Source organism: Camelus ferus, chromosome 14, assembly GCF_009834535.1.
Source record: "Camelus ferus isolate YT-003-E chromosome 14, BCGSAC_Cfer_1.0, whole genome shotgun sequence".
Taxonomy (NCBI): Eukaryota; Metazoa; Chordata; class Mammalia; order Artiodactyla; family Camelidae; genus Camelus; species Camelus ferus.
Window position 1 is genome coordinate 7,186,016 of NC_045709.1, and position 13,481 is coordinate 7,199,496.

Genomic DNA, 13,481 nt, shown 5'->3' on the forward strand with positions numbered 1-13,481 from the left:
TACAAGTCTACCATGAATTTAGTATATTATATAGTTATGTTCAGCTATATTACAAATCTCTTTAGAAGTGCCTTAATTTTACACCCCTAGCATAAATTAGAACTCATATGGAGGGGAGGGTATATATAGCTCAAGTGGTAGAGCACGGCCTAAGCATGCGGGAGGTCCTGGGTTCAATCCTCCTCTAAAAAGTAAATAAGTAACCTAATTACCTCCCCCTCAAAAAACAAAATAAAATTTTAAAAAATTCACATGAAAATACTTTTTAGGTCTATAGATAGGGCTCAATTAAATGCAGAAAAAGACAATGCCTCAGATCAGCAATTCCCAACCTGAATACAAAGGTTCATTTTAATATTAAAAGGTCTGCATATCTTTCACGATATTATTTGTATTACTGTCCACTAACTGGGAAAATACTATAAAAGACACTACAAATTCATCCATGCTTTTAAAGTTTGTATTTAAAAACTACATTATTCTCCTTTTTTCCTTTTAGGTGTGTTATAGGTATAGTAATTATAGATTTTTATAAGTGTTCTTCTCTTTTGGAGATATATACAAAATTATATATGGATGAAATGAAATAAGATGCCTGGGATTTGCTTCAAAATAACATGGAAAGCAGGAGGTAGAGAGGGGTATAGATGGAACAATACAGATATGAGGATCATTCTACTATTTTGTCTATTTTTATATCTGTGAAATGTTCAATAATAATAATAATGTTAATGTAACATTTTTGCATCCTGTATACATAACTGAGCAACACTAGTACACATTTACTCAAGAAACTATCAATTCAGTTACAGAAATGTATGGTGCACATGCGTGGTGCACACACGATTCCCCTCTGCCCTGTCACTAGTGGCACAGAATGAGACTTACCAGTACAGGTTATGGTATTTGAGTATGAGTGACAGATACTGAATGAATCAAAGAATTAATCCAATAGGTAATACTCTTCATCAAAGGTCTGAAAGTCTAATTTTAATTATTTTGAGGTGTGCAATCACATATGAAAGAAAATAAGACTGTCAATTTAGTGGTAATTCACTTACTCTACCAAGTTGATGTCAAAGTCAACGAGTTTTGAATGATCACATCTGTCCTTCAAATCTGGGTAAGACTCAAGCAGGTATTTATACTTCTATCCAGAAGTATTCAGGTAAGTATAATAAAATTATTTTTTAAAAAACAACTTGCTATTCTCTTAATGCTATCTTATTAAACCACAAAATTCTGCAACCTAGTATTCTGATTAAAACATATTACCCATCATAAATTCATATTCAACCAAATGTCCAGCAGAATGAACTATATGCAACTGTTAGCTAACTTGTCTGGTTAACTACCATCCAAACAGTTTTTGTGTTTGCTTAAGCCCTTGTCCCTAAACTACACTAATACACCGGTTCACATTCCTGACTCAGCAAAGAACACAGAACATAGATTTTCACTGGTAACGAAGATACTACTGGCCTATCGATGAAAATACCCAGTTTAGAATTATCTAGATATAGTCTGTTAGGAATACCAACACAAAATATTTCTTTCACAAGTTATTTTCTGACTAAATATCCAACTTGAATTTAATCTTCCTGTGAGCTATATCTCTTCTACAACAAATTGCAGAATAAAAATGATTTAGTTAAGTTGAGTTCCAAGTAATCAAGATTTTACTGTTTTCAGTACAGAACAGTCATGGAAAATTTATTTTTAAAAGTATCATAAGAAATTGCTAAATTTTCTAAAAGCAGAGTAACAAAATAAATCTATAAGCCTTTGGGGGGGATAAACAAGTGATATTCAGGTTTTGATCAATGTTGTATAAATAAATCACTGCTGAGTAAAGTCTACCAGTCACACTGAAAAACACTGATACAAAATTCCTTTAAGAACTGTGACCTACAAACTATTCGCTTTAAAAGCAACTATGTGACAGAATTTAGTGTTATTCAAATTAACAAATATTCTGGGAACACAGTATATTCTTAACTAGGTTGACAAGGTCAACAAAGGTCTGGGAGGTAAGTACCCAAATCCTCGATGCCAGTTTAGTGGCAGAGGCCCAAAGAATGACTAATAATCCTTAAAAATTTTTAGAGAGTGGGGAAATCATGAATTTTTCTGGGAAGTGATGGACATTCTCCCTCTCATCAAAACATACACAGGTAAAATTTTATTCACAAACCAATAAATCTGTAGACCCCTAAAATCCAGATTAGCAGCCCCTGAGGTAGAAGGCTGAAGAACTGAGACACAGAAGACAAGGAGAAGGACTTAAAAGTCATAGGATCGTGTGGCTTTGCTGCATCAAAGGTCTCACATATATGCATATGCATTTGGGAACTATCCTTTAAGAAATGTAAGCAATCCCCTATATCCAATAGGCCTAGTAAGTCTTCCTTTACTTGGAAGAAAGGGGGGAAAAAACCTATATTGGGAAAGATATTTTACACACACATGATTATTATATTACTTCCACCTGTAGTAACAAAGCTTTTGACATTTTTGTTCACTGCTGCATCAACTTTTGACAGTGTCTACTACATACTAGGTATTCAGTAACTGTTGAATAAACGAATTAGCATACTTTTACTTAAGCATAGCACATCCTGATAACCAGAATACTCCCAATAAGACCACTGTAACATCTAAATTAATTTTAAAGGGCAATTTTCTCCAAAAAGAATTTAGATACTAACCTTTAATTACATACCCCAGAATCTGAAAGCAGTGACAAAGATTCTTAAATACACTGTTTGGTTTCAGAATAAATTTTTTAACATTTTTTATTGAGTTATAGTCATTTTAAAATGTTGTGTCAAATTCCAGTGTAGAGCACAATTTTTCAGCTATACATGAACATACATATATTCATTGAAGATGAAGATGTGGTATATTTATACAATGGAGTACTATTCAGCCATAAAAATGACAACATAACACCATTTGCAGCAACATGGATGTCCCTGGAGAATGTCATTCTAAGTGAAGTAAGCCAGAAAGAGAAAGAAAAATACCATATGAGAGCACTCATATGTGGAATCTAAAAAAAAAAAAAAAAAAAAATGGAACATAAATACAAAACAGAAAGAGACTCACAGACATAGAATACAAACTTGTGGTTGCCAAGGGGGTGGATGGTGGGAAGGGACAGACTGGGATTTCAAAATTTGTAGATACTGACAGACATACGCAGAATAGGTAAACAAGATTATACTGTATAGCACAGGGAAATATATACAAGGATCTTGTAACTCATAGCAAAAAAAAATGTGACAAATAAATTCCTTATTCACAGTAATGGAGGTAAATTAACGACCTTGCCTTAAAAAAGAAAAAAAAAACCTGGAAATTAAATCAAATCGTCCTAAAGCAAAATGTTCCTTTCAACCTTGTCAAATATGGCTTTAGAATTCTAGTACAAGTCAGGTACCCATGCAGCCCTTCAGTACTCTGCTTCTTCATTTCCTCAGACAAAAGAAATAAACGAAGTTCAGATCTTTCTGTATACTGAGCAACAAGTGAGCCCTAGGCGTATCTTACTGCTCCTGGTAGAGACAGCCAGGGAGAAAAAATAGAAAATGAAGAATCAACTGTAATATTCAATTCCTCATAATACAAAATGTGTTACCGTTTCAATGGTGGACTACCCAGGTGACATTAGTTAAGAATCACCTCTCACAGATTTCGGGTTAAAATAGCAAAACAAGAGCACAAGAACCATTAGAGAAGAATAAAGACTTCTTATAATGTAAATCAGCAAGAACATTTTACTAATTTCTATCTTATTTACATGTCATTTTCAAAAACAAACCCACTGGATTCAATAAGATAAAAGTTTATCTTAGGAAAATATGTTCAAGAATTATGGATGCTCCAGTCAACCATTCTTATTGTTCCAATAAGACACAATGTTGCTAGATCCTAGCAACCACTGATAGAATCATTCTGGTTCTTCTAAGTCACCACAGAGGGGAGAGGGGGAAAAATTAATTCATCTAAATAAGTTACAGAAGATAATTTCTTATCAAGACAAAGAGAGGGCTAAGCTTATCACCAAAATCTTTTTTGGGGAAAAGACCAAGTTTCATTGAATTTATGTATTATAAAGCTATATTAACTCTTAGTAGGTAGATAATTCATCCTGAATGATACTACCAACACCAGTTCACAGAGTTTTCCACATAAAGTGCCAGATAACACTACTTTCACTCTGATAATCTCATTACTTAATAACGAACAGAAATGGCATCTTGCAAGCATAGCAGAAACTGCAATAACTTATCCCAACACCTGTCCTTCTTCTTGCTCCTTAGTAACCCCAATTTTATTTGGGTCAGTTATATGCCCAGCTAAGAATACATTTCCAAGACTCCCTCATAGCTAAATGTAGCCATGTGACTAAATTCTGGCCAATAAGATGTAACAGGAAATAGTGAGTGCGTGAGACTTTCAGGAAGATTAGGCTTCTTTCCCTTCATTTTTTCTGCTGCCTGGAATATGAATGTAAAGGCTACAGCATCAGCCGTCAGAGTCAACCAGAGATAACCCTGAAAAAGGAAGCACTCACAAGGAAGAAAGAGAATGGCTGGATCTTCAGTGACTTTGTGGAAGAGTGTATCTATCAGTCTTGGATGGCCTCCCACTGAGTTTCTTTAAATGAAAGAATAAATCTCAATTTATGGTTCCCAAACCCTGCTAACACTAGAATCACCCAGTGAGCTTTTAAAAATCTGGACACCAACGTTGCTCCCCATAGTAATTAAATCGGAATATGTGGGGACTAGCATCAGGCATCGATATTTTTTAGAGACTCTCAGGTGATTCCAACGTGCAGAAAAGTATGGGCACTATTGCCTTATGTACTTAAGCCTCCTAAACTGAGTCCTTACTACTAACTGCTATGTAAGTATCAGAGAAGAAAAGTTAGAAAAAACTAAGTATCTTTATGGCTACATTCTACAACTATGCAGCGCAAGTGAAAATCTGCAAATGGAAAGGCATTTTTAAATATCACTATGCTATAATTTATTACTAAAATAGGAAGATAAAGAGTGTATTTACTGAGCACTTTGCTCATTTTTTAAAGCAGTATTTCATTTAATCCTCACCTCAACCCAATGAGGCAGTATCATGTATATTTTACAGCTGAAGAAATACAAGCTCAGAGAAAACAATTTATTCAAGGTCTCACATCAAGTAACTGGCAGAGCCAAAATACAAATTCCTATTGAGTAACTTCAAGGCTTGTGCATTTTCTATTACACTATAACTCAAAAAGAAAAAAGATTGAGAGCCCTCCAAAAAGTCAGTTTTTTTCTTGAGAAAACATTAATTTTATGAAAGAATATATTTTAAAAACTAATAAAAAAGAACAAGGGAAAATACCCTATCAAATCTGTAAGAATTTCGTAAATCTTGTGAACTGAAGAAATATTACCTGCATGTTGATTTTTATAAAAAGTTTGTTCTTAAAAGGCATTAAATAAATGCATTTTAAAAATCAAGAGCTCATAATTTGTCAGTTTCAAAAAGAGACCTTTAAGAAACTATCTCTAGAATACAGAAAAACTGGTTTATGAGAAAAAATTAAAACACAGAGACTCTAAGTAGTCAATTGAGTGATCTAAATTCTAAATTTTAAAACAATTACTAAATTTCAAAGTGAATAAATTTTCAAAGGACTCTCTGCACTCTCTCCAGTCAGATCTTTTTTATAATTTCATTTATCTAAAAAAGCTAATGTTTGTTAACAGATAAAAGAACAAGGAAATACAGGACTGAACAACACCACAGGGTAAATGGACCTAACAAACATGTACAGAACACTCCACCCAACCATAGTAGAATATACATTCTTCTCAAGTGCACTCTGAACATTCTCCAGGATCCTCAACAAAGTACTAGCAAATCAAATTCAATATGTTAAAAGGATTATATACATGACCAAGCAGAATATATTTCTGGGATGCAAGGGTGGTTTAAGCACTGGAAAATCAACCAATGTACTACACCATATTAACAGAATGAAGGAGGGGGGGAACCATGTAATTATCTCAACAGATGCAGAAAAAACATTTGACAAAACTCAACACTTTCTCACGATAATACACTCAACAAACTTTATATGGAATTTCAAGGGATTCCAAATGGCCAAAATAATTTCAAAAAGTACTAACAAAGTTAGAAGACTCACACTTCCTGATTTCAAAACATATTACAAAGCTACAATTACAAAAGCAGTGTGGTATCAGCAGAAAGACAGACAAATAGACCAATGGAGTAAGTGTTTGAGCCCCCAAATAAATCCTTGCATATATGGTCAAATGACCTTCAACAAGGGTGCCAAAAGACCACTCAAGGGGGAGAGTTCCTTCAAAAGATGGTGCTGGGAAAACTAGTGTTCTACATGCAAAAAATGAACTTGGACCCTTATCTTAAAACATATACAAAAAATCAACTAAAAAGGGATTAACTTTTGTGACTATTTTAATTTTATGGCTTGTGGCTACCCTGTTTTGTACATGTATTAACCCATTATTATTATTGTTTGTTTTAAACAGCTAGTAAATATAAGCTCAAAACCATCCTACTGAGAACAAAAAATTATAAAAAAGAAAAAAAAAAACTCCGTATTTTCTTGCTCCCCTCTCCCACCCTTAATGATTTAGATGTTCTCTTTTACAATTTCATGTTTATTCTGTTGCAATTCATGGTAGTTATCGCCTTTTCAATTATGGTTTTCTCCTTTCTGTAGCATCCTGCTCCTTTTTTATTTAGGGTAGACCTTTTAATATTTCTTTTAGCATAGGTTTAGTGTTGCAAAATTCTTTTAGTTTTCCTTGTCTGTGAAGTTCTTCATTATCTCACATACATCTCAGCAATGTTCTCCTAGGGTGGTCTACCCAAGAAATAGAAATAAAAGCAAAAATAAACAAATGGGACCTAATTAAACTTAGAAGTTTTTGCATAGCAAAGGAAACCATAAGCAAAACAAAATGACAACCTATGGAATGGGAGAAAATACTTGCAAAAGATGAAACTCACAAGGGCTTGATCTCCAGAATATATAAATAGCTCATATGACTTAATAAGAAAAAAACAAACAACCTGATCTAAAAGTGGGCAGAAGACCTAAATAAGAAATTTTCCAATAAAGACATATGAATGACCAATAGGCACATGAAAAAATGCTCAACATCACTAATTATCAGAGAAATGAAAATCAAAACTACAATGAGGTATCACCTCACACCAGTCAGAATGGCCATCATTCAAAAGTCCACAAATAAGCAATGCTGGAGAGGGTATGAAGAAAAGGGAACCCTCCAACACTGTTGATGGGAATGCAGTGTGATGGGGTGCAGCCATTGTGGAAAATAGTATGGAGATTCCTCAAAAGACTTACCATATGACCCAGCAATCCCGCTCCTGGACATATATCCAGAAGGAATCCTAATTCAAGAAGACACCCGCACCTCAATGTTCATAGTAGCACTATTTACAATAGCCAAGACATGGAAACAACCTAAATGTCCATTGACAGATGACTGGATAAAGACATTGTGGTATATTTATACAATGAAATACTATTCAGCGACAAAAAATGACAACATAATGTCATTTGCAGCAAAATGGATGTCCCTGGAGAATGTCATTCTAAATGAAGAAAGCCAGAAAGAGAAAAAAAAAATACCATATGATATCACTCATATGTGCAATCTAAAAAATAAATAAATAAAAGAAGAAGAAGACAAATGAACTAAATGAACTTAAATATAAAACAGAAAAAGACACACAGACATAGAATACAAACTTGTGGTTGCCAGGGGTGAGAGGAGTGGGAAGGGATAGACTGGGAGTTTGATATTTGTAGATACTGACAGGTATATATAGAATAGGTGAACAAGTTTATACTGTATAGCACAGGGAAATATATTCAAGATCTTGTAGCAGCCCATGGTAAAAATGAATATGAAAATGAATACATGTATATTCATGTATGACTGAAAAATTGTGCTGTACACCAGAAATTGACATAACATTGTAAACTGACTATAACTCAATTAAAAAATGCAAAAAAAATTTTTTAAAGTGATTAAAGACTTAAATTTAAGTTCTAAAACTATAAAACTCTTATAAGAAAACACAGGGGAAAAATCTTCATTAACAGTAGAGTTGGCAATGATTTCTTGGTTATGACACAAAAAGTGCAGGCAACAAAACCAAAATTGATAAATGGGACTACATCATACTTTAAAAACTTTTGTGCATCAAAAAACACCATCAATAGAGTGAAATTCAATGCCACCTACAAAAAGGGAGAAAATATTTGCAAATCTGATAAGGGGTTAACATCCAGAATATACAATGGATTTCTACAATTCAACAACAAAAATCAAATTAAGTCAATATAAACTGTGTAAAGGACTTAAACAGACATCACTTCAAAGATGATATACAAATGGCCACTGCTTTTGCATATGAAAAGATGCTCAAGATCCCCAATCAGTGAAATGTAAATCAAAACCACAGTTATCATCTCACAGCAAAATGCAAATCAAGAACACAGTATCAAAATACAGAAAATAACAAGTGTTGGTGAAGGTACAGAGAAACTGGAAGTCTTGTACACTGTTAGTGGGACTATAAAATGGAGTAGATGATATGGAAAAAAGTATAAAAGATTTGCAAAAAATTAAAAATTAAAATACCATGTGAGCCAGCAATCCCACTTCTGAGTATAATTCCAAAAGAATTGAAAGAAAGGTCTTGAAGAGATATTTGCATATCCATGTTCCTAACAGCACTATTCACAATAGCCAAGAAGTGGAAGCAACCCACATGTTTATTGACAAATGAATGGATAAAAAATGTGGCATACAGACAATGGAGTATCATTCAGCACTAAAAAGGAAAGCAATCCTGTTATATGCTACAACATGGATGAACCTTGAAGACCTTATGCTAAGTGAAATAAGCCAGTCACAAAAAGACAAAATGATTCCATTTATATGAGCTATCTAAAGTAGTCAAATTCATAGAAATAGAAAGTAGAACGGTGGTTATAAGGGGTTGGGGAGCTGGGGGCTAAGTGGGGGAGTGAAAAGGAGTTGTTTAAGAGGTATAGAGTTTCAGATTTGAAAGATGAAAAAGTTCCGGAGATCTGTTTCATTACACTGAATATACTTAACACTACTGAATTGTACATTTAAAAATGGTTAAAATTGGGAATTTTTTTTAATCATAATGATTTGTTATGTTTAATAAACATATTAATGTTTATTAAGTAACCATAATTCAACATGGTAGTTGTTAAATGTACATAGTTATAAACACTAAAAAAAAGAATCCATTGTATTAATGCCTAAAAGCTTCTGATAATATTTCAGATTCTAAGAAAGTAAGATGATTAAAAATATACAGTCCTACTTACCTTGGCTTTTCTCTTTTTTCTCTTTGTCTTTCAAAATCTCGTCCTCTGTCTTTTCCGTCTCTTGGTTTCTCTTCTATCCTGTCTTTTACTTTATATTTTTCTTTGTATTTTTTAGCCAGAGCGATATCTTCCTGTATAGGAGGGGGTGGGCTAGGAGTACGAGGTCCTTTCTTCTTAGTTTGGTTGCTTTTTGAATTCCTGAAGGTAATACAAATCATCAGAAGCCCAGGTACTTTTAGAAGGTCAAATGGATTTTTTTTTCATTTTAACAAAGCACTTTTAAAAAATGGTAGCCTCCCTTTCAATAACTTGCCTTTTACTATTCTGTATACTAGTAATCAATATCCAGAAAAAAAAAAAAAACACAGAAATGAGGAAAGATTTACTTGCTACTCATTTTGTTAACGTTGCTTATTATATAATTTTAAAGGGTAGATTTCTGAGAAAAAAAATGGAGGTGGAGTAGAGATTCTTCCAGAAAAGAAACTATAAAATAAAACAACTACAAGAACTGAACTTTCTTTTTTTTTTTAAAGCTTATATAGAAAAGTAGATGGAAAAGTAAAACTCATCTATAATTCCACTATCCAAGGATAGCTTGGATTCCACTACCTTCGATGTATGTCCATACATTTTCCATGCCTCTTTCCTCTTTCCTTTCTCCCCACCCCACATGTACAATCATAATACCAAGTTTCGTAAAATTTTTTGTACGAAGTATAGCATAGGTATCTTTCTATAACAGTGAATTTCAATAAATTATTCTTATGGACTGTACAGAATTTCTTTCAGTAGATATATGCTCCGACACTTCTTTTAAGTAATTTCACATTGATAAGTTTTTTAGGTGACTTCCACGTTTTCAGCATTACAAAGAACAATTACATCATCTATCAATGAAATTCTAAGCATTGTTAGTAAATATTCACTTAAAACTACATAGCTAAATAAATGCAACACTCTAAATTTTTTGTTTGCACATGCCACTTTTCAGTGTCCACAAAAACCCAAGAAAGTAGAGTCACGTTCAGAAGGAGCCTAGTTACTGAATCTTCACATATAGGAGAGCCACCTATTATTAATCAGAAACACCCATTTCTTATTTGAGTGAGAAAAAAACTTCTGCTGTGTTAAATTCACATTCTGGGAGTAAGCTATTATAACAACTAGGATTATGCCAGTATACTCACTAAAGTGCACAATTTCTTCAAATATCTTCAAAAATATATGTGGTTGGAAAACACAATTGTGTTACATACATAGGGTTTGCAAGTGCCTTCCAACTGAATCGCCCGGAATAGGTTTTGTGCATTCTGAAGTCAACAAGGTCTTTCAACTTTAAATCAACTGACTATTCTTTAGTGGCACAGTGCCCACTTCCTATTTGTGGCACAGAGATCAATTATCTACTTCTATCAATTTTAGAGCCTTTTTCTCTCTCACCCCAAAACTATTTCTTTTGAACAGTTTTTGACATACTTCACAAGTCTCTGGACAAAAAAACTATAAAGAAAAATTTATTTAATAAAAACTAAGAAACAATACAGATGAACAGAATCAATAATACATTTGCTGATTCTAAGCCACACTATCTCACAGATCAGCGTAATGCTTACTAATCAGGTTATAGTTATCTCCTACAATGAATGTCAAATAAAATTGCCAACTTTCAGGGAGAAGTGTAAGTTTAATTTGTCTGTGATTATCTCTGCCTCCTCAATATGATAACCACTTAAGACCAAGGAATTTATCTGATTGTCAACTCAGATGATTTACTAGCATTGGTCGCAATATTCCACTGAATTTTAACTGAAATTCTAATCATTACTTGTTGAATGTCTTCAGTCTATACTATGATCCACGATGCAACTAAAAGTTGATCTGACACACTCTAGGCAATAAAACCTGCATGACCATAGAAATGCTATATTCAATATTTTCTTTGTACCTTGAAAGTACTGTTTTCCAAGTCTTTCTGTTATTATTAAATTAATGGTTCATCTTAAAGTCAATACTTTATGATACAGGAAATATAGTAGTTAAATCAATGGGAACAATTATTCATGCTCAATATTCATTAAAGAATAAGTGAGTTACGAATAAAGCACTAAGAGACAACTACATGAAAATAGAACAGTATAAAACCAACCATCTAAACAGTTATCAAAACTGTCTATGAAGAGATTAAATTTTGAAGATTTTATAAACAGAAAGGATAAGAAAATGAAAAGGAGTATTTCTCATATGCTGGGTTTTTGGGGGGAAATGAGTGGAACTGAGGGACAGTTATATAATTTGTTAGTCAAAGGATAACAAGGAAGTGAGGTGAATTGCATCACTCTATAGCTTTAATTTCTTTCATATCCTTTTACTCAACCCCAAGAGCAAAGGAGAGAGTCAAGTCTCCTTGCAAAATAGGTGCTGTGAAGAGACAGAACAGTGAACCATCAAGATCCCAATCTTCAAGGAGCTTAAATTTAATAGAGGCTGTAAAATATGTATGCCACAGCTAAAACATAATGCAAACAGCAATTAGTATTAAATGAGAGGTGTAAATAAAATCTGATAGATATACAAAGGGAACAGAAATTAGGTTCAGTAAGGAGAAATGGGAAAACTAGAGCTAGAAACTGAAGGACTGAAGGTGGATGAATATAGGAGGAAGATTGGACAAAAATATGGAGAAGACTGAAAAGACCAAAGTATGAATGTCATTCTTAAGAAAAATCTGAATTTCAGTCAACAGAATGGAAAGCTACTGAGTTTTTCACTGGTGTAATAAATTAATTGGAATTGTTCTGTAAAGTAAAGGGTTAGGGCAGCTGAAAGAAGATCTTTATATGTGTGGGGAAGTGAACACTAGGTAAAGTAAATGATATAATAATATAATAATCTAGGCAAAAAGCAAATGGAGTCTAGGAGACAAATATGAGTATCATTATGGGTTCAAATAGACAAGTGTTTGCCAACAGGTCAATTACTGGGAAGAGGTTTTCAGTTTAGCCTTTTTCTTAAGTAAAATTAGTGTATGCCCTTTATTAAAATAAAATTTAAGTAGTCCAGAGTGACATTAAATAAAAAGGTGTCTCCTGCCTTATTCTCAATCCCTTGATGTAATTTATTTCTATTTTTAGTCTTTCAATTGGCCACTACAATAATTCTAAATAATATATTCATACTGATTCATATACATCATAAAGAATTTAATCTCTTGATCATGTATACAAGGAGACAAGAACAATGTTCACTGTACATAACCTGTAACAGATAAAAACTGGAAACAATTTAAATGTTCAAGAACAGCAAAGTAGATGAATATATAATATGAAAGAAATATAGGTACATATGTCAATATAGACAAATGTAAAAAATGTCAAGTGAAAAAATAAGCTATAGAAGGAAAGCTATATCTATATTAAGAGTAAACAGATGAAAATGATACTATACATTGTAAAATAATATATATTATGAAAGTATAAACACACATGCACAAGTATCATAAATACCAAATTCAAGAGGGAAGGACAGGAAATACAGCTGCTGTTTATCTCTTTAAAAATAAAAAGCTCTGAAGCATATATATATGTGACAGAGACCTTTGTTTCATTGTTCTCTTTATTTTCTTTTAAATGGAAACTAGTTACACTTTTTCTCTATTAGGAAAAAAAAAGTTTACATTAAATACTTAATGTATTAAAAGTATCTTCATGGGATCTATTAAGTAATTCTTTTGAATATCACTTCATAAAAGCTATTTCGTCCTGGCACTATTTATTACCCTACTAACCTCTGCTGGTCCAACAAGGGAGAGGATATTGCAGTTGCCTTCCTATCTTTCTTGCTAGTTGAAGATGATGACTTAGGGCTTGATTTTCGCTTTGGAGATTTGCTAGACTTTCTTAGAGAAGGTGATGGAGATAACTTTGATCTAATCACTTCTGGTGAAACCTTCCAAAAGAATTCAATAAGTTAATTCAGAAACACTTTCAATCATGTTTGCTATAATCAGACAACAAAGCATATGTTTTGAAATCAT

At 33.0% G+C, this 13,481-nt stretch overlaps 1 protein-coding gene across 10 annotated transcripts in view; it reads right to left on the minus strand.

Moving 5' to 3' along the window:
- ZC3H13 (zinc finger CCCH-type containing 13) overlaps positions 1-13,481 on the minus strand; it is a 93,799-nt gene that overhangs the window by 43,946 nt on the left and 36,372 nt on the right. For all 10 annotated transcript variants that reach the window (XM_032496138.1, XM_032496131.1, XM_032496136.1 and 7 more), the window contains 2 exons: positions 13,233-13,393; positions 9,446-9,643 (listed from right to left, as the gene is read on the minus strand). In XM_032496138.1, coding sequence (XP_032352029.1) covers positions 9,446-9,643; positions 13,233-13,393 — 359 coding nt within the window. The remainder of the gene's footprint in view (positions 1-9,445; positions 9,644-13,232; positions 13,394-13,481) is intronic.